This window comes from Lissotriton helveticus, chromosome 3_1 (assembly GCF_964261635.1).
Source record: "Lissotriton helveticus chromosome 3_1, aLisHel1.1, whole genome shotgun sequence".
Lineage (NCBI taxonomy): Eukaryota > Metazoa > Chordata > Amphibia > Caudata > Salamandridae > Lissotriton > Lissotriton helveticus.
Genome location: NC_136061.1, coordinates 1927988549 through 1928008300, shown reverse-complemented (window position 1 = coordinate 1928008300; position 19752 = coordinate 1927988549). Strand labels below are relative to the sequence as shown.

At 50.8% G+C, this 19752-nt stretch overlaps 1 protein-coding gene across 5 annotated transcripts in view; it reads left to right on the top strand.

The window, feature by feature from the left end:
* FRMD5 (FERM domain containing 5) overlaps nucleotides 1-19752 on the top strand; it is a 575457-nt gene that overhangs the window by 475859 nt on the left and 79846 nt on the right. For all 5 annotated transcript variants that reach the window (XM_078682953.1, XM_078682954.1, XM_078682956.1 and 2 more), the window contains one exon: nucleotides 17028-17096. In XM_078682953.1, the coding sequence (XP_078539079.1) occupies nucleotides 17028-17096 (69 nt within the window). The remainder of the gene's footprint in view (nucleotides 1-17027; nucleotides 17097-19752) is intronic.

Below are 19752 nucleotides of genomic sequence, written 5' to 3'. Positions count from 1 at the left end.
ACATGGTGGGAGGAAATTTCAATGATGTTGTACACCCCCCCTGGACAGGTCAGGGGTGAGAACGGGCCCCTCGCTGCAGACCCCTCTTTCCCGGTTTCTAGACACGGTAGGACTGACGGACGCCTGGAGATGGCTTCATCCGGAAGCTAGGATGTATTCCTACTTCTCTGGGGCGCACAAGGTGTATTCTAGACTGGACTATGTCCTCCTATCCCGCCGTGCGCTGGATGTTGCTAGCCGGGCAGAATACCTGGCACGGGGCATCTCGGACCACTCGGCAATGTTGGTGACAATAGGAACGAAGGGCAAGAGTTGGAGACTGGCTGCCTGGGATCTTCAGAATAGGGACTTGTTGCGGGAATTTAGGGCGGATGTGAAGGTGTACCTAGCAGACAACTTGGGCTCAGTACAGTCAGAGAAGCTCTGAAGGCCGTCATGCGCGATAAGGTACAGAATAGGTTGGCAGAGGACAAGAGGAGATTGCAGGGGGACCTTAGTGACCTTGAGGCTCGCATATTGGAGCTCGAACGGCGACATGTCGCGGACGGGGGAGTGCGTTCATTGTGACAAGTTCTGGATGCCCAGCAGCAATATAAGGCCCTGACGAGCGACGAGGCCAAGACACAGGCGCAGGCGACCCTCCATAGACTATACGATGTGGGGGACAAGTCCGGGAAACTCTTGGCATGGCTGAGTCGTAGAGAGCAGGAGTAATATTGGCTCTATTTCCCACAGGGAAGCTGGTAGAATCCTAAGTACGGACACCAGCCAAGTTATCGTGTTCGGTATTAGCAAATTTCTATTGTCCACTTATTTTGTTAGAAAGAAACTATCTCTTTCCTTCTAAACTAAGAAAACTGTTATTTAGACTCCCCGGAACCATGAACAAGCAAATGCATTATATTTTAATTCTGGTTGTAGATTTAACCTACTGTTTAATGTCTTTTTAACTTTTCTCCTTTTTTAAATTTTTAAATATTTATTTGATACTGTGCCAAACTGAGTAAAAATGATGTGCTTTTTTGATGAAATACTAGCCAACGTGTCAAAATCGATGAAATGTAAAGGGAGCCCTAGAATGAATGTTACATTATCGTATAGTATATTATGAAATGCATATTTTATTGTTATCTTTTATGTTGCAATGCAACGAAATAAAGATTGAATTGGATTGGAGAGCAGGAGGCGAGGTGGGTAGACCAGGTGGTGGACGCGGGGGGCCAGTCCCGAAGGACGGATGTACAGATAACGCAGACTTTCGCAGCTTATTATGAGCAGTTCTACGAGGCTAGAGATCTAGGCTCGGCGACCGAGATTGGTCAGTACCTAGACGTGGTTGAGACCCCCAGATTAGAGCTGGAAGCTCGGGAGAGCTTGGAGGCTGAGATCACAGTCGCTGAGGTGCGGGAGGCGATAGTTAAACTACGCCCGGGGAAATCTCCTGGTCCTAATGGGTTCCCAGCGGAATTCTTTTAAAAAACGCAAGACCTCCTTACTATGTATATACTAGCTTTGTTCAATGGGGCGATGGAGGAGGGAACACTCCCACCAGACCTCCGCATGGCCACAATAATACCTATATATAAGCAGAGTAAACCGCCAGAGGAGTGCCGTTACTGTTCGCCCTCACCATAGAGGTGGTGGCATGCCAAATATGGCAAGATAGACTGATAACGGGCTTTAAAATTGCCCGAGATTACAGTTATGAAGAGAACATTTCGCTCTACGCGGATGACATCCTGCTATATATCAAAACTCCAGAGGTATCGATACCATGTTTATTTACATTGTTGGGCCACTATGGGTCACGCTCAGGCTATACTATAAATTGGCATAAGTCAGTCTTGTACAGCCCCGGAGGTGACAGCTTGGGGCCGGCCATACCCGCGGCGCTACGGGTGACGTCTGAGGGGTTTACATACTTAGGGATCTACATGACGAGCGACCGTTCTATTTCATATACGAAAAATATACGAGTTCTCACAAACTTTGAGGATGATGCACTCAGATGGAAGACCATCCCCCTCACAATATTAGGGTGGGCAGCTATGTTTAAAACCCTGCCGTGGTTCCTATATGCTTTGCAAAATGAATACTTCCCCCTACCTCGACAGGTGTTTAAACAAATAAACGAGGGGCTTAGAACGTTGCTTTGGCTGGGTAAACAGCCTAGGATAGCCCTGGAGACCCTACAGAGGAACCAATACAATGGGGGGATTTCCCTACCCAATATTGAGGCATACTATTGGGCAGAACATTTGGCGCCGATAAATGACTGGCTACATGCCCTGGTTGATCACCCCACATATAGGCTGGAAAGGGGAAAATTGGAACGTCGCACATATCTACTCTACATATATGGGGGTAGAGGGAAAGAAGCGCTACTATCCGCGACACGGGTGACTGTAGAGTTATGGGACTCAAAAGGTGGGACGACATAGGAATTTCAGTACTGGGCGACCTCCAGAAGCAGGGCGCTATGAAGTCGTTCCAGGTGCTGAGGGCGGAATATGGCCTGCACCACACTCAGTTTTTGAAGTATGCGCAGGTGCGCCACGCCTGGCAGGCGGAAGAGGCGCTCTCTGGCCCATTGCCGGAGTATGCACCGCTAGAGGGCCGACTGCTGCAGGACCAGGTCCCAGCTAAGTTAGTTTCCTTGACTTACAAAACCCTGCTTAACAATATGCCGGACGGACTGGTGAAACTGAAAAGTGCGTGGGAATCGAATCTGGGGGAGATGGATATGCTCGACTGGGAGACTGCCCTGATGCACCCTAGGGAAGTGGCAATAAAATCCCGATTACGACTTATCCAATTAAAAAATGTTCACAGAGTATATTATGATAGATACCGTCTGCTGAGGGAAACTTTTATCATACCATCTGGGAATGTGGGGTCATCCTGAGCTACTGGGCCAAGATACTGAGGGAGCTTGGTAACATACTGGATACGACCTTACAGCTGGAGCCTAAACTGGTCCTACTGGGGATAACGAGTGCAGTGGATTTGCCCCGACCTCATGTAATTTTTTTAACCCTGGCATTGGTGGTGGCCAAGAGGGATATGGCTAGGGTCTTGGGAGCGCCAAACCCCCGAGACTTGATGACTGGAGGAGGAATATGGACATGTACATGGCTGCAGAAAGGGTTACCTATAAGGCTAGAGGGTGCCCAAAGAAGTTTAATAGCGTATGGGGGAAATGGCGACGTTATTATGGCCTGGATGGGGGGCTTTGAGGAGGGGATGATTGTTCAAACAAGCAGCCCTGGCGTTCAGGGGAAGGACTTGGATGCAGCTGCATGTTCCGAAAGTAGATGACATGTTATTACATGCAGGTGAAGTGTTATGTTATGTACAGCATTGGAAGTGGTGGGCGGTGGGAGAACAGGGTATGATGGACAATCTTATGTGACATGCTTGTTATGTTTACGTGGATGGAAAATGCAAATAAAAACATTTTTTTTTTTTTATTAAAAAAAAAGAAATTATGTTACATTCTTCCCAGGTCTAAGCTTAGAATTTCGTCTAATGTCAAAAAGTTGTAACCACCCCAGACTGAATATAAATGTATTTTTTTAAATACATATTTCTAATTAGCTGTCAAGTGCTTGCTGGTCTGTAGCACCCAGGAAGACCTAGGTAGTTCTAAAGGTTGTATTGCCAGGCTCCATCAGAATCCAGCTTGCACAGGTGTTAATCTGTTTGCACAATAGAACTTTTAGAGCTTCTTGGTTCCCTTATGTTTGTGCTAGTCAGAAGACAACGCTGCTGCATTGGTTGTGAAGCAAGATACAGTTTTACCCTATAATCATCATAAAACAACAATATTCAAACAGATATTCACTTCAAATTAATGGATCAACATCAAGGTTATAGAATAAAATGCAAGTCAAAGTTAATTTCTTTCCAGCACCTCAATCTGTTTTTTAGGTGTGTGAGTAATGTCTTTTGCAATTCTGTGAATTTATATGAACTTCTGTAAGGATCTTGCACACAGTGATACCTTGTGGTACACAGTTGATGTTTATATGGGGCCTCAGGGTTTCCACACCTGGTAGTGTTAGAGGTAGCACCAGGATATGGCATTAACGAAAACATCGCCGGCATGGCGAAAATCACCCTTCCGAAGCCCAACTAGGCTTTCAACTAACCAGCAGCAAGCATTCCAATATCTTAGTAAAAGCACTGCCCGACTGGCGCAAATCGTGCCATCTACATTTTAACTTGCCTCTTTTCGGCTGCAACGTGCACATTTATTTCTCTATTCACCAGATAAACCATTCCGCGCCCTGAAGAGAATCCCGCAACCACCTTCGGAATAGAAATGCGTCGGCATCAAACGACACAGGGACTTTGGCATTTAATTAAGTTTACCCCAGTAGAAATGTTTTTTGAATGGTCTCACTACTGGGGCTAATGTTTCTATTCCTTTTGGGTAGCAGCTTCTTAAATTGGTCACACAATGTGGATGGTAAAGGATGTCCTAGTAGCTGCTCCTTTTGTGAACTAAGACTGGTGATATTATGTTTAGCTAATTGTTATGTATCACTCTTCATGTATTGTTTGTTACATCACATTACTTCATCACAAAATCTGTATGTTTTTGTTTTATTTTTTGCGTTAATATGTATAATTTGTTCTTGACTAAAACATATCCGCACTTACCTGACCTATTTTTATATATGGAGTAAAGTACATAGAATGAAGTAGCAAATATATGCTTCAAGCCTATATCAATTGAATTAATAGCCTTTAGTCTGTTAAATTAGTTTAGCAGCATTTGAATGTGACGGCCAGGACACCTTTTCTCTTAGTTTATTACGGTCCCGACAAGCTGGCTAGGTCCAAACCACTTGTTGCCATTACGCTTAAACTGGGAGTAGCACGGTTAAAGGGCTGTAATGAACTAATGGACTTGACTCTGCTGAGAGCACACATTTTATTTAAGAAGGGAGCTGTATGATTTTGGAGCGCCATGATCCAGGGCCTTTGGAAACTAAACTCGCCTGCTTTCGCTGTATACCCGAAAAGGGGAAGATTTGTGAAAAGCTTGATACAGAACATAATTATGTTCTCATTTAAACTAATTTTATTCAAACGCACTTTGTCTTCTGGAACAATTCTGAATTCGCTTCTGGTAGTTACATAGAAATAAAATGCCCTTCGATGAGAAACGGAATAATCTTTAAAACTTATATTTCAACTAAATGTAGATTTGAGATGTACAACAGACTACGAGGGAGGAAAAAATCATTTGCAACCAATGGATGCCAAGACCCAGCAGGACACTGTTCATTCCAGAATACCCGTTCCAAAGGATCGCATATTTCTCCTCGATATCGGGGGTAGGAAGAAACACCAAGGGTGACCGGAACCCAGGAATAGACTGAATGTCAGATGCTCCTGCCAAGCAAATTCAAAATTAGTACATACTGAGAAGAAAGGGGATGTCCCCAGCGCAAAACATGAATTTATCAGTGCTGCTTGTGTCAAATTCTGTCTTCTAAGACCGAAATTCTATCACTGGATGATATCCCTCGATGCTAAGTTCAAGTGGAGAGGATTGGTATCTTGCTTAGTGTGCCGCCTTCTTTAGTGGACATTACTGGGGTTACAGAAGGAGTATTGGAGCTAACGCGCACTATGGCTGCACAACTGTTAGAAGGTGACTTCCTTCTGGGTTGACCCAATGACAACAGTGTAATCATTTCCATGACTACACAGTTCTGCCAATGTCACTTCTCTGGGCACCAGTAAAGGACCTCAAGCAGGTGCATTATGTGACTGCAGCTTTCTTTAAGCATAATCCCTTTAGTGCCCTGGGAAGTAACAGAGTGGGATTATTGTCAGACTGCATGACCCTCTGCAGGAATCTTCCCTTTAGACTTGTTGTCAGCCAGTCAGAGTATTTATATAGAACAACGTTCACTGAAATTAGTTTCTTGGTACTTTAAAGTGGATGAAATTATTGAGAGCGTGCACTATTGGATAAAAAAGAAAGGTTTTTAACCCCTTTCTAAAGCAAGTTAGGGAAGTTTTGTTTCAAAGTCTGTTTTATTTCACCCCCCAATAGGGAGTACGCAGAAAGAAAAGGTGACATATACACAGCGATAAGCCTACAACCCCCAAAGGGGGGCCGGGCGCGTCAGAGGAAATTACATAACATACTGTGCCTACATGGCCCATGATCTCAGCTATCTTATACACAGCGTTATGCCTACAACCCAATAGGGCCGGCCGCGTCAGAGAGTAGGGACCGCTTTCCACCACGCCTAATAGTCACCACCCATGGAGCCGAGCCCTTGGGGCCGGGCGTAAACCAGTGGCCAGAACCAAAAGAACTACCGGACCTTAACGGTCCAACATACAACCAGGAGCCTAGAAGGAGGCGTCAGAACAACAAGGATAGCAGGAAGAAAGAGTAGGTAGAGAGTCAGAGAAGAGAGAGTCGGGAGAGGGGGAGGGAGAAGGACCCAGAGAGTAGCAACAGCAAAGGTAACCGTCACGAGGTACAGCACGGGCTCTAGAGCTATTACCCTATGAGCCCACGTGGGGTAAAGGGGAGCACAGCATCATCCACCAAACTCAGCGCCCTCAGTCTGGGGGGCATGTTTCTCGCATGTTCGGTTTTGCACAGATAGGTCACCAGGGGCTGCCACACCTCCTTTAAGCGTGCAGTGCGAGACTGCAGCCTCGCGGAGAGCAATTCCATAGTGATGACCTGCCAAAGCCTCCCAAACCATGCAGCAATAGGGGGTGCCTCCATCTTCTTCCAGTACAGGGCAATAAGTTGTCTGGCAGCGCCCAGCATTTGAAGCGACAAAGTCCAGTCGCTTCGGGTCAGAGCTAGCAGATTCGCAGGCTTGATTCCCAGCAGCAATGTACTAGCAGCATCAGGCAAAGGAAACCCCAGGACCCCTCTAATGTGACTCAGGACCTCTTTCCAAAAGACAGTGATCAAGGGGCAGATCCACCAAATGTGTAGGAAATCCCCAGGCGCATCATGGCATCTCCAGCAATCGGGAGAGGAGGTTGGAAACATTTTATGTAAGCGCTGAGGAGTGTAATACCACTGTGTCATCACCTTGTATGCGTTTTCTTGCTGTGGAACACTGCGATACACTTTAGGGATATCTCTCCACAAACGAAGCCACTGCGTCGACGTGATATCCGCCCCCAACGTCGCATTCCACCGTTGTTGATATGTCTGCGAGGGTGCCGCCTGGGGGTGTTGCAGTATCTGGTATATCTTGGAGATCAACCCCTTCGTGTTGGCACAAGAGCGGGCCAAGCGCTCGAACGGAGTAAAGTCTCGAGTAGCTCCAGGGTATACTGCGTCCGTCAAGACCCAATGGCGCAACTGGAGATATTGCAGCTCAGCCTCAGGCGGAAGCCGAAATTCCTCTCTACAGTGGGCAGAAGACTTAAGGGTGCCCCCATCAAAGAGATCCGTAAGGAGTCTGCAGTCACCCTGAGTCCATTTACGAAAGGCCCTAGTACGACAAGCCGGCGGAAACCACGGATTGCCCTCAATAGGGGTGTGCGGGGAGGGAAAAGTCGTGAGACCTCTACGGACTGCTATTCTGTCCCATATGTCCAGCACTGTCTTTGTGGGCACCGCCAGATAAGCACTCGGGGACTGCCCTGCTTTGTGAGTCCACGCCAGGTCCCAGACGGTGTGACCAGTTACAGCTCTGTCCATGTGGAGCCACCCCTTTTCACTCTCCCTGATGCCCCATTCCACCACGAACCCCAGATGAGCAGCCCAATAATAGTCCACCAAATTAGGACACGCTAGCCCTCCACGATGTCTCGGAGCCATAAGGAGCGCTTGGGAGAAGCGGGGCCTCTTTCCCCCCCATATGAAATTGGTGCAGTCCTTCTGCAAAGCTCGAATGTTGTGTAAGGGGAAAGGCGTAGGGAGACACTGAAGCAGGTAAAGGAGTTTGGGCAGAATAGACATTTTTATTGCGTTGAGTCTTCCCAACCATGAGGGAATAAGCGACTTCCATCGCCGTAGATCGTCAAGGACCGATCTGCGACAATCCTTCCAATTAAGTGACGACCAGCCATCTAGCGAGGGTGTCAGGTGGAGGCCAAGGTATTGGATGTGGTGATCGGTCCACTGGTATGGACACAACTGCGCCAGTGAGGGGACGTCAGGTGGAGGGATGGTAAGGTTGAGAACCCAGGACTTACTGTGTTTAATTTTCAGACCAGAGGCTCTTTCAAAGGTGCTGAGCGCGGTGTGGAGCGCTGGTAGAGACTGGCGGGGCTCGCTGAGGGTGAGGATAAGATCGTCTGCGTAGAGCGCCACTTTATGATCCTGCCCACCCATCGGGATGCCGTGAATGGCCGGGTCACGACGAATCATATCCGCCAGAGGCTCCACTGCTAGGGCAAACAGTAAGGGCGAGAGAGGGCAGCCCTGTCTAGTCCCCCTCCCGATGCTGATCGGGTCCGTTAACTGCCCATTCACACGGACCCTAGCCCTCGGTGTGGCGTAAGGCGCCATGATTCTGGCGACCATTTTCGGACGAAGCCCCATCTTACAAAGGACCGCCCGGAGGAATGACCAGTCAACCCGGTCAAACGCTTTTTCAGCGTCTAATGACAGGAGGCAGGCCGGGATCTGCCAGTGGTGTACCTTCCCCACCAGGTGTGCAATCCGCCTCACGTTATCAGCCCCTTGGTGACCGCGGATGAAGCCCACCTGGTCCGGGTCAACCAGGTCAGGCATATGGGGGTCCAGTCGCTTAGCCAGTATCTTGGTGTACATTTTAAAGTCGGTATTCAGTAGGGCTATCGGGCGGTACGACGAGCAAAGTGTGGGGTCTTTCCCAGGCTTCGGAATTAAGGCTATTTCCGCCATTCCCATATCCGGAGAGGGCCCTTGATCGTCAGCAAAAGAATTAAAAAGCCGAAGAAGGTAAGGACCCAGCTGAGTCTGAAACAGGCGATAGAAGGAGAGCGGCAGTCCGTCGGGACCCGGCGTCTTCCCCAGGTTGAGCTCACTAAGAGCCAAGGCTATCTCTTCTTGCAGTATCGACTCCTCTAGGAGCCCAGCTGAGTGGGGGCTCAACGGCGTCCCACTATACTGCTCCAGGACCTCCTCCACCAAGGCAGGAGTCGGCAGCTCAGCGGCGTAGAGCGAAGCATAGTAATCCCGGAACGCCTGTAGTTTATCCTTAGCCACCACCGCCTTAGACCCATTAGGGAGCACCACATTCGCTATATGGGATTTGGCTGCTTTGACTCTCAGTCTCCTTGCTAAGAGCTTCCCCATCTTATCCCCGCCATCATACTGTAACTGTTTCAAAGCCAAAAGGGAGCCTTCAGCTCTATTCGCGCGCAGCAGTCGTAATTGGCCCCGAAGGTTCGCCAGGTGGCGCCTGGTCTTTAAGGTGGAGCCGTCCTGATCTTGTGCCTCCGCTACCTTCAAATCCCTCACCAGGCCGTCCTCCACTGCCCTCCCCTCCCGTGCCCTCGCTATCACAAGAGACGTAATATGACCCCGTATTGTGGCCTTAAAGGCATCCCAGACCACCGGGAAAGGCGTCTCGGGCAAGTCGTTATGTTCAAAGTAGGAGGTAATGGCTCCTCGAATGTCCTCAACATTCGCCGCATCTCTAAGGATGTGGGACGGTAGACACCATTTCCGCTCCCGAGGGGGGCAGTCCCGCGGATCTCGAATGAGCAGTTCCACATGTGCATGGTCCGAGATTGATATGTCGGACATCTCCACGTCCACGACATCCCGGAGGAGGTCATGAGATATGAACAGACAATCAATGCGAGAATAAGAGCGATGGGCGCTCGAATAAAAGGAGTACTCCCTTTTGTCTGGGGAAAAATATCGCCATGCGTCAAATAGTCCTAGGTCGCCGATCTGTTTGCGAAGTGCCAGGGACATTGCCCCAGTCCCACTAAAGGAGCCCTCATTCCGATCCGTCTTTGGACACCAGACCATATTCAAATCAACCCCAACAATCAGCGAGGGGCTACCCTGAGGTATCTGATCTCGCAAGAGGTCACGGAGGAAGCGATCCTGCGCCTGATTGGGGGCATACACATTACACAATGTTAGGCAGCGACGTCCCACCTCAACAGTCACCCTGAGAAAGCGACCATCACCACTTCGGAAGGGCCTACCTTCCCCCCGCCTGATGCCAGCCTTGCACATGACCGCTACCCCTGCAGTTTTCGTATCTGCTGCCGCCCAGTACTGGAGAGGGTACCTAGGGTGAGCCATGCGCCCGGTGTCAGCCTGTAGAAGGTGGGTCTCCTGCAAGAAGACGATGTCTGGGTTATGCCGCAGAAGGTAATTCCAGATCTGCCTGCGCTTATTGGGCGAGTTCAGACCCTTAACATTAAGGGACAGAATCTTTAGGGGCCCATTCACACTACTAGCCATGGCAGGAACCATCAGAAATCGCTATCGGAACCATCCTCACAAATCCACACATCCTCCACACGCCCCAGTCAAACATCCAACCTCCCCCTCTCCTACCCGCCACCCCCCGCTCCCCTCCCAGGTCCCACATAGAAGAAAAGAGAAACAAGAAGGAAGAAAGAAAGGAAGAGAGAAAGAGCAAAGGACAGAAAATAAAAACCAATCAGCCGGATAGGCTGGGTGTATGGATCAAACAAACATGGCCAACAGGGCCAGAGTTCTCTGTCCCCAGTATAGAGCGTCCTACACCCGTAGGTTCGAACGCTCGTCGGGATGTCACTCCCCAGGGGGCAGTTTGAGGGGGGCATGACTATCGGAACACACCAGGAAGTACGGGGCTCCCACCGCCCCAGGCCCAGTGTGCATGATCCAGGGGCACGGTAGACCCCGCCACTCGACCTCCGGTCTGCAAAAAGAGACATGGGAACAGCACATCAGGAGGAATGCAGCGTGGTTAGATCCGTCGTCATGACTCAGGGAGGCTCGCCGTGGGAGAGTGTCCTCCGGATTCAGACCTGGTCTCCTCAAGAGCGCGAATGTGGGCGATAACGTCCTGTTTAGCCTGACTGTGAGTGGGCTCAGCAGCAGGAGGAGTGCGCCGTCTCCTCGGCACCGTGGTCCAGTCAGGTCCAGCCGGCGTCCTCTTACGGGGCGAAGGCCGAGAAGGGCTCTCGGGAGGAGAGGGCGAAATGCGGAGAAGCCGCGCCGCCTCATTGTAGGATCTCAAAGCTCTGTGCTTTCCCTCCCACTGGAAGATAAGCGCGAAGGGATGACCCCACTGGTAGGGAATATTCAGGCTCTGCAGCTTTTCCGTTACCGGGCGGAATGCGCGCCTGCGCTTCAACGTATTAGGCGCCAAATCCTGGAAGATTTGAATTTTGTGGCCCTGATATTGGAGGTCAGGCTTGTCTCGCGCACGTTTCCAGATCTCCTCTTTCTCCACAAAAAAGTGCACCCTGGTTAGGATGTCCGGTAAAAGGCCCGATCTCCCCGCAGGGGCCGCCACTCGATGCGCCCGATCGAGAGTGGGGGGCGATACATCCTCATTCCCTCGGACCTCATGGAGGAGTTGCGCCACGTAATCCATCACGTCCTTCCCTTCTTCTCCGAGCGGCACGCCACGGATACGGAGGTTGTTGCGCCGTCCTCTGTTCTCCAAATCTTCCTGTTTGATCTGGAGCTCAATGTTCTGTTCCTCAAGGGCTATCAGGCGTTGCCACAGATGCTCTTGATCCTCCGTGCGCGTGTCCATGGTCCTCTCCAGGCCATCAACCCGGTCCCCTAGCTCCGATCTAGGAGATCCTATCTCTGCTTTAAGGTCCGTCATAAAGGCAGTCATAAACGCCTGGGTGACCGGCGGGGAATCTGCAGCCACTCTTGATGGGCCCTCCCCGGCAGCCAGCGCCCCCGTCTTGCCCCACATGGCGACTACAGTATTGTCTTTAGGGGCCGCTTCCGGATCGGCCCTGGCGCCTTTGTTTGTGCGCGTCATCGTCGCTCGTGGCCTGAGGGGCCACCTGGAGCCCAAAATCCGCCTCTCCCCCGTGTCCACGCAGCACCAAACGGCAGGGAGAAGCAAGAGCAAGAAGGGGGGGGGGGGGGCAGGCCCACGGGGATAGCGCACTAGCCAGGGATATAGGGAGCAGGCCTACACCCCAGCCACCAGAGGGCCCAGAGTCCAGATCACCCGGCTCCCGCAGCAGCAGGACAACAGTGGGCCCCCCCTCTCCCTCCGATGCAGGCAAGGCGGCTCACCGTAGACACACAGTCCGGGCTCACTGAGTAAGGGCAGCTGGAGACGGCTGATCAGTTGCAGGGCGCCCCCTCCTCACCGCCCTCTCGGACCATGCTCACCTCGAGGACCACCTCCGCAAAACACCTCGCACCGCAGCCTCTCCGCACCAGCAGAGCGATGAACACCTCGCACCACCAAGCTGCAGTGCTCCGCCGCCTCAATCTCGCTGTGGCCGCCGTCGGGGGACTCCCGCTAGGGCCGGGTCCGTGCCGATGCAGACAGAGGGCCACAAGCGGCAGCAGGTCGCAGATAGAACGCTCCGCACACACTCCGCCGCCGTGTCACTGTACACCCATCGCTCCTCAGCCTTCCAAGATGGCGGGCGCCGTCCGCTCCTTCCAGTGCCCCCAGGGCACCGCGCACCGCAGTTCCCCGTCAGGCCCCCAGTCACGGGATGACCCCCTCTCACCAGTGCACAGCGGAGCAGAGATGGGGTCTCCCGGTGTTCGGTCCTCCGCTCCGTCAGCAAGCAGCGAACCCTCGCTCAGGACTGCAAGATGGCGGGCTCCGGTCTCGCTGGGCACCCAGCCGGCCGGGAGAGCGTGGCCAAGAGTCCTCTGCTTCGGGCTCACCCGCGTGCACACAAGTCAGGTAGGTCCGCCTCTCTGCGGGACCCAGGGGAGCGGGTAGCTGTCCGGCAGAGCCCACCGCGCCTCTCTCTCCGCCGATAGCGAGCCGCCGCTGCAGGGCACCAAAATGGTGGAATGGCGGACCCTGTCCGCGCCAGGTCTTCTGCCCGCACCGAGCGTCAGTGGGGGCTCCCCCGCTCCAGCGCAATCTGCGGACACTCGACCACAGCCATCCACTTCTCAGGGGCACAGAGGGGAGAGGTCAGGCACCCCCGGGATCGCAGTAATAGCTTCTGATTAGGCCAGTAGCGGCGGGAGCTCCACAAGAGCACGTCCCCCAAGTTAGGGAAGTTTGCTTTCGAAAGGTAACCCAAAGGGCGTGCCAAGATTTTGTTCCTGCTCATGAGAAATCTGGAGGGTGATTTCTAAATCTGGTCAACATAATTGCCTATGCACTGGAAGACAACCAAGACAATTTCTTGCCTCTTTCACTGAAGTTTATAGTGATGGCACATAAAGTTCTCTATTTGATTTGATTTGATTTGATTTGATTTGAATTGTTATTTATAGAGCGCAGCGAATGCCGAGGCGTCTTGGCGCTAACTGTGAAACCTAGGTGACTGGAGCGACCTGACTCTAGATGTAAACAGCCAAGTATTTAGTTCTTTCCTAAACCTCATCCGATTTGGTTGAAGGCGCAAGGTGGATGGCATCTGATTCCAGAGTTTTGCCACACAGAAAGACAGTGTGCGGCCCCCCATCTTACCTTGCGTGTTTTTGGAACACCAACAAGGCCCTCTGTAGAGGATCTGAGATTTCTTACTCGAGAATACCTGGTGAAAAGTTTCTGTACCTCCCCGGAGATTCCTCCATAGAGGGCCTTGTGCACTAAACAAAGAGACTTAAAATTGGCTCTTTGATGGACAGGGAGCCATTGTAATGCTCTAATGGCCTCTGAGGTGGGACAGACTTAGGGATGTTCATGAGCAATCTGGCAGCGGCATTTTGCAGTGATTGTAACTTCCTCTCCTGTGCCTTATCGATTCCCATAAAGAGTGCGTTGCAGTATTCTAATTTAGATAAGAAGAGTGCAACTACAACTGTCTTTTGGAGTTCATATGTGATGAACGGGAAGATTTTCCTCAAGGTTTTTTAGAAGAAAAAGCAGGAGGAGGTTAGTTGATTGATATGGGCCGACAGATTGATCTGTTCGTCAAGGATCACCCCCAAGTTTTTAACTTTGGTAACTGGGGTAGGACAGACTCCCGCCTCTATGGGCCACCAGTGAGTGTTCCATAGTGATGGTCCTTTGCCAAATTCTACGACCTCGGTTTTGTCCGTATTTATTTTCAAAAAAGTTTAAGCTCATCCAGCTCCTGATATCTTTCAGACATGCATGAAACCTGATAGCTACTGGCTCTAATGGTTCGGAAACCGAGATGGTGAGCTGCGAGTCGTCGGCATGCATAATCAAGGAAAAGCCATGTTTCCTGACTAAGTTAGCCAGTGAGGACACATAGATGTTGAAAAGGGTTGGTGACAGAGCAGATCCTTGTGGAACAGCACATGTGAGTTGAAAGGTTCCAGATTGTATGTTCTCCCAGTGTATGTTTTGTTCCCTGTTTTCTATAAAGGAGGAGAAGAGGGTTAGCGCAGTATCCTCTACCCCCACATATCAGCCGCTGCACCAACACCTTGTGGTTTACGGTGTCAAATGCCGCCGAGAGATCTAGTAGAACCAGGATCCCTCTGCTACTCCCATCCACTATCCTCCGAATCCCCTCTGTGGCTAACACTAACGCTGTTTCTGTCGAATGACAGGGCCTAAAGCCATGTTGTGTGGAGTCCAGCAGAGAATTATCTTCTAGGTAGAGTATTAGCTCCCTATTTACGGCTCTTTCCAGCATTTTAGCTGGTAGAGGTAGTCAGGAAATTGGCAAATTGTTTATGGTTCTGACGGGTCCAAGGCTGGCTTTTTAAGAATTGGCCTTATGCAGGCCTTTTTCCAGACATTGGGATATTTGCCCGTTTCAAGAACTTGGTTCAAGAGAGGAGTGAGATGGGTACTAACAGTCTTAGGTACCAGGTGGATAACTGCTGGGGGGCACGGATCGTTTGGGGAGCCAGATTTTGTGGATATCAGGAGGTCATGGACCTCCTCCACAGTAAGTGCCCTGAAACGTAAAAGTTTGCCAGTTACTGCCCATACATTTATATTTAATGGGAATTACCTGGCATACTAGTGGCTGAGTTTAAAAGGTCATCATAGATCACTTGTACTTTGCTTTGGAAGAATTTGGCCATCACGTCGCAGAAAGCTTGATCTGGTCTGAACTTAGTTGTATGTTGTGGTTTAGCAAGTGTGTACACAGTTTAAAAAAGTTCCTTTGAGGAGTGTTTTGCCTCTCCTATTTTAGTAGTGAAGTATGCCCTTTTAGCTTTAACAATAGCTTGCTATATTCATCAAGGCATTGATTATAAGCAAGCTTGTGCTCCATACTATAGTCTGTCCTCCAGGTCCGTTCTGACCTTCTACGTTTCATTTTTAGTATATTTAGCTCCGGACTGTACCAGGGTGCTGTTATGGTTGCTCGTGTAGTAGTTTTGCTAGTTTCAGGAGCAGTACCATATGCAGCTGTTCTAATCCAATTGTCAAATTGGTTGGCTGCTATATCGTTATCACTATCTAATACAGGTGGGCCCGAAATCAGCGCCTGTTCCAGATCATCCTTTTTTACCCTATTCCATTTCCGGACCCTCTGTTTTATAGCAGGAAAGGGTTGAGATAATGTAGGTGTTTTGTTAGTCACGTCAAAATAAATAGCTCTATGGTCAGTCCAGGGCAGAGGTACTCTCTTTGTTACGATTATGTCTGGTCAGTTTGTGAAAATACCATCCAGGGTTAGACCTGCTGAATGTGTGGGTTCCAGTATTATTTGGGAGAGCCCATATGCTGCTAAGTTATCCACAAGTCTTAATGTGTCTGGGTTAGTCTCTAATTCAAGATGATAGTTAAAATCCCCCAAAATAGTAAAAAGTCTGAATTCGAGCTTTATTCTAGGGAAGTTTAAAAGGGCTTGCGAGTACGCCATTCTGGGTCCCGGGGGTCTGTAGACAAGTAACCCTTGAAATGTAAAGGAATCATTGATTTTCAGTGAAAATAAAAGCGCCTCTGCTGGAATCAACATCGTAAGGCCATGGCGCAACTTTAGATTCTCTCAGTAGATCAGGGCTATACCACCACCTCTTCCTTCTGTCCTATCACGTTGCACCATTGCATAACCTGGGGGAAGTTAAAAAAATAATATCTGAATTATCTAATTGAAGGAGGCATTCTAGTTGATATTTATGTTTCACGAGTGGACGTGTATTCAATAGTATGCATGACAGAGCTTGTACTTGTTTCACAGTTTTCTTTTCCTTTTTCTGTCCGCTATTACCACCTGGTCTGTGTAAGGGAGCTTGTCGGTGATCCTGACCTTTGTTATCTTTAGAGGAATCTTTGCTCCCTACGTCTGTTATGAATGGATCATTCCCCTTTATCCCATACAGAGAAACAAAGCGGAAACCACAGCCCCGGCATTTGTAGGAGTCCTGTCTTGTCCCCCCCTGCCAACTGTTACATGCCAAGCACTCGCCAATCTGCATGTCATAGAGTTGCTGTTGGTTATATTTATGAATGGGAAATCGACCACTGGCACTGGGCGCGTTCCGGGCGCAGATGGTCTTGCCTTTGGCGCGGCCTCAGTGCGCCCGCTGCGCGGTCGGCCCAGCGTGATCCTTATAGTCTTGGGAGGTGAAAAGCTAGACCACTGACCCTCAAGATGGTGGGGTCGCTCTGACAGACGGGACCGCTGGTCTCCGGCCAGTAAATTTAACAATTTAACATCAGTGAATCAGTGCAATTTTATCAAAGTTAAAAACAATTCCTAAAAACTGTTTTGGCAATATTTGTGCAAAATAGCACAATTAGCAGCTAGCGCAAGCATTCAGGTGACTACAGTAGCCACGTATCACAGGCTGCGCGGTCGGCCCAGCGTGATCCTTATAGTCTTGGGAGCCTTAAAGTCTATGACTTTAGCAAGCTCTCTAAATGGTATGGTAAAATGATCCCAGTTGCACAGGTTTTAGTCCTATAGTGTGCTGCCATTCTGCTTCTTCCTGATGACTGAATGCAATTTTTTATTGTTTTGTTCTCTTTCGCCATTAGCGGCCGTGTTGCCAAGGAAGTCATGGAGTCCAGTGCCAAAATTAAGAGAGAGCCGCCTGAAATCCACAGGTAAGCAAGCCTCAAGTATTCATCACTTGTTTGAACATCCCACCAAACGCAGACCTCTGGTTGGACACCTGAGTCTTTTGAACCTCTGGAGCAGCCTCTTCTGTATTATAGATTGTACCATTGCACATTTTCATGAGGGCTGTTCCAAGGGGGGCGTTAACAATTTGCTTGGGGGCGGGTCTGTATGCAAATAAGGGCATGCATTTACCCCTGTGCTGTGTTGCAGATGCAGGCACAAAGGCAAGCAGGGCAGCAGGTGACCCTGAATGGGTGCTATATAGGAAGCGATGCACATTCAATGAACCCCACTTAATGTGGTCTGTAGGAGAGGGTACAAAGGATCCTGAGTCCAAGTGGGTGCAAGTGCAAGTGGGTGCAGTCACACTGCTAAAAACATATAGGGATAACTGCCCCATCTGTAAAAGGTATCTGTTTTTATTGCGTTGAAAGGCAGACCTGATGTTTCAAACCACTGCTGCACCTTTCAGTGTTGTGCTGTCCCTGATAGATTTCACACCTGCACTTGGTACAGCTCATTTTATTTTTGTAATATGGCACATGGTTTCTTATGCACTGAGAGTACCTGCCTGGAAAAAACCAGAACCAAGTACCATAATACTGTAATATGGACCCTAAGGCCATACTACTTAAGTGCCCCTAGGACAATGGGTATTTGTGCTCATTTATGTACTGTTGGGGCACTTAGGCATTACAGAAGGGCCGCAGATGCTTGGTCCACCTCTTCTCGAATATGAATCATGCAGCCAATAATTGAGCCTGTGCAATCCCAGAGGAGCATTCCCTTCTTTTGTTCCCGCATTTATATGGGGGTGTGGCCTCATGCAAATGAAGGAACGTCTTCAATCAATCAATCAATCATGCCATTTGTATAGCGCACTACTCACCCGGGAGGGTCTCAAGGCGCTTGGGGGGAGGGGTATGCTACTGCTCGAACAGCCAGGTCTTGAGTTGTTTCCTGAAGGCGAGATGGTCCTGGGTCAGCCGAAGGTGGATGGGGAGGGAGTTCCAAGTCTTGGCAGCCAGGTAAGAGAAGGATCTTCCTCCGGCGGTGGCTCTTCGGATGCGTGGTACGGCTGCGGGGGCGAGGCTGGTGGACCATAGCTGGCGGGTGGGCGTGTAGAAGGTCAGGCGGTCGTTGAGGTACTTGGGGCCCAGGTCGTGGAGAGACTTGTGTGCGTGGGTGAGGAGCCGGAACATGATCCTCTTGTCGACGGGGAGCCAGTGCAGGTTCCTCAGGTGGCTGGAGATGTGGCTGCGTCGGGGGAAATCCAGGATGAGTCGGGCGGAGGCGTTCTGGATGCGCTGGAGTCTTTTCTGTAGCTTGGCTGTGGTTCCGGCGTAGAGGGCGTTTCCGTAGTCCAGTCGGCTGGTGACGAGTGCCTGGGTGACAGTCTTCCTGGTCTCGGTCGGGATCCAGCGGAAGATCTTGCGAAGCATACGCAGGGTGTTGAAACACGATGAGGAGACGGCGTTGACTTGTCTGGTCATCGAGAGGGAGGGGTCCAGGATGAAGCCCAGGTTGCGTGCGTGGTCGGTTGACTTGGGTGCGGTGCCCAGGGCTGGGGGCCACCAGGAGTCGTCCCAGGCGGAGGGCGAAGATCCCAGGATGAGGACTTCCGTCTTGTCCGAGTTCAGTTTCAGGCGGCTGTCCTTCATCCACTCGGTGACGTCTTTCATCCCTTCGTGTAGGCAGGTTCTGGTGGTGTCGGGGTCTCTGGTGAGGGAGAGGATCAGCTGGGTGTCGTCGGCGTAAGAGATGATGTTGAGGTTGTGCTGGCGTGCGATGGCTGCGAGAGGTTTCATGTAGATGTTGAAGAAGGTGGGGCTGAGTGAAGATCCTTGCGGGACGCCGCAGATGACTTCGGTGGCCTCGGAGCGAAACGGGGGGAGGCGGACTCTTTGTGTTCTTCCGGCGAGGAACGAGATGATCCACTCCAGTGCCTTCTCTTGGATACCGATGTTGCTGAGGCGCTGGACTAGGGTGCGATGGCAGACCGTGTCGAACGCAGCGGAGAGGTCCAGGAGGATGAGGGCCACTGTTTCCCCCTTGTCGAGCAGGGTTCGGATGTCGTCGGTGGCTGCGATGAGGGCGGTCTCGGTGCTGTGGTTGGCTCTGAAACCGGACTGCGAGGGGTCGAGGGATCCGTTCGTCTCGAGGAAGGCGGTCAGCTGTCTGTTGACGATCTTCTCGATGACTTTAGCAGGAAAAGGGAGGAGCGAGATGGGGCGGAAGTTTTTGAGATCAGTGGGGTCCGCTGTAGGTTTCTTCAGGAGGGCGCTGATCTCGGCGTGCTTCCAGCTCTCCGGGAAGGTGGCGGTGTTGAAGGAGGCGTTGATGATGTTCCGGAGTTGGGGTGCGATGGTGGAGTCGACCTTGTTGAAGACGTGGTGTGGGCAGGGGTCGGTCGGTGATCCGGAGTGGATGGTGTTCATCGTGCGGGCTGTGTCTTCGGTGGTCACCGTGGTCCAGGTGCGAAGGGTGGCGGTGGGGGGCGTTGGTTCGATGGTTGGGTGCGTGGGTGGGGCGCCGAAGCTGTTGTGGATGTCGGCGATCTTGCGGTGGAAGAACGAGGCGAGGGAGTCGCAGAGGTCTTGTGACGGAGTGATGTCGTTGGTGCCGGTGCTGGGGTTGGAG